General features: G+C 38.3%; 1 protein-coding gene across 1 annotated transcript in view; it reads left to right on the top strand.

The window, feature by feature from the left end:
* LOC109825108 (protein NRT1/ PTR FAMILY 5.2-like) overlaps positions 1-1,056 on the top strand; it is a 19,498-nt gene that overhangs the window by 16,976 nt on the left and 1,466 nt on the right. The window contains exon 6 of the mRNA XM_020391840.1: positions 1-558. Within this exon, the coding sequence (XP_020247429.1) occupies positions 1-558 (558 nt within the window). The remainder of the gene's footprint in view (positions 559-1,056) is intronic.

Below are 1,056 nucleotides of genomic sequence, written 5' to 3'. Positions count from 1 at the left end.
AACACTAGCAGTATCCCTGCCTTCACTCAAGCCACCCCCTTGTGGACCTGATACCAGCGATCCAAACTGCACAAGTAAAGCAACTCCTCTTCAACTCGGCATTTTCTTTACTGCACTGTACATTCTCGCCATCGGAACAGGAGGAACGAAACCGAACATCTCAACAATTGGTGCAGACCAATTCGACGATTTCGACCCAAAAGAACGAGCTCATAAACTATCTTTCTTCAACTGGTGGATGTTCAGCATTTTCTTCGGAACACTATTTGCGAATACAATCTTGGTCTATATTCAGGATACAGTAGGTTGGACACTAGGGTATGCTTTGCCTACACTTGGACTAATGGTTTCGATATCGATATTTGTCTCTGGGACAAAATTTTATAGGCATAAGGCGCCATCAGGGAGTCCTTTTACGAAGATGGCTAGGGTTTTGGTGGCGAGTGCTAGGAACTGGAGGGTGGCGTTGCCTGGTGACCCGAAGGAGCTTTATGAATTGGATTTGGGGGAGTATAGCAAGAATGGGAAGTATCGTATTGACTCTACAAGTATATTGAGGTTAGTATCGGAGAAACTCTGTGCATGAAGAGATTGATTTGTGTGTTATGTCATGTTACTGTAAAATTGGATTTTTGAATCATAAAATGGTGGTAAAATATGATAGGTGTCATGTAGTGCTAGGTCAAAAATAAAATCAAGCACTCCACTGGGAGATGACATATTTTTTGGTTAGCCTATAACCTTTGACATGAAGGATGTCATTTCAGTGTTCTCGGTTTTTTTGTATATGTACCCCTTAAATCATTTGATTTGCTAGACTAACCCTAAAAATCTCAATATTTGTAGAACAACCCTCAAATCGTCAACTCTGGAAAAAACAAATACTCTCCAAAATAATCAACTTGGTTGTTTATGGTGATTAAATATTTGACTATTTTCCTGATATTTTTAGCAGTTATAAATTAGCCTATCAAAATTGATTATTTTTTGACTTCACGTTTTTTTTAATGATTTGGGGGGCAGTTTTGTAGATATGAAACTATATATATATATATA

Source organism: Asparagus officinalis, chromosome 10 (genome assembly GCF_001876935.1).
Source record: "Asparagus officinalis chromosome 10, Aspof.V1, whole genome shotgun sequence".
Taxonomy (NCBI): Eukaryota; Viridiplantae; Streptophyta; class Magnoliopsida; order Asparagales; family Asparagaceae; genus Asparagus; species Asparagus officinalis.
This window is presented reverse-complemented; position numbering and strand designations above follow the sequence as displayed.